The following is a 364-nucleotide window of genomic DNA, read 5'->3' as shown; positions in this document are numbered from 1 at the left end:
AGGAGGCATTCCAGCTAAGGCTTCACTTCCTCCCTCCCTCTCCAGGTATCGCCCACTCACCTTATTGGGTAATGTTGCATCAATCTCCTCCTGCAGTTTCTGCTGGATGTCAGGGTGAGTGGCCAAAATATACATAAGGAAGGAAAGCGTAGTGCTAGTGGTCTCATAGCCAGCAAAAATAAAGACAATAGATTGGGCCACAAGCTCCAGATTAGACATAGCTAAAAAGAGAAAAACGATGTTTTACATAAAGTAGGTCAATGTTTATCATCATAGTTTCGATGCTGAAAAATCTAAATGAAACTACCAAAGACTGAGGGGAAGAAATTGGAAAAGCAATTCAGAGTCAAACTGGAAATGGTTT

General features: G+C 41.5%; 1 protein-coding gene across 1 annotated transcript in view; it reads right to left on the bottom strand.

Moving 5' to 3' along the window:
- The window catches only part of LOC105309521 (cytochrome P450 3A12-like), a 35,291-nt gene that overhangs the window by 8,345 nt on the left and 26,582 nt on the right, over window positions 1-364 (bottom strand). Inside the window, 1 exon segment of the mRNA XM_011385716.2 lies at window positions 61-221. Within this exon segment, the coding sequence (XP_011384018.1) occupies window positions 61-221 (161 nt within the window).

Source organism: Pteropus vampyrus, unplaced genomic scaffold (genome assembly GCF_000151845.1).
Source record: "Pteropus vampyrus isolate Shadow unplaced genomic scaffold, Pvam_2.0 Scaffold759, whole genome shotgun sequence".
Lineage (NCBI taxonomy): Eukaryota > Metazoa > Chordata > Mammalia > Chiroptera > Pteropodidae > Pteropus > Pteropus vampyrus.
Note: the sequence above shows the minus strand (reverse complement) of the source record. Positions and strands in the feature narration are given on the sequence as shown.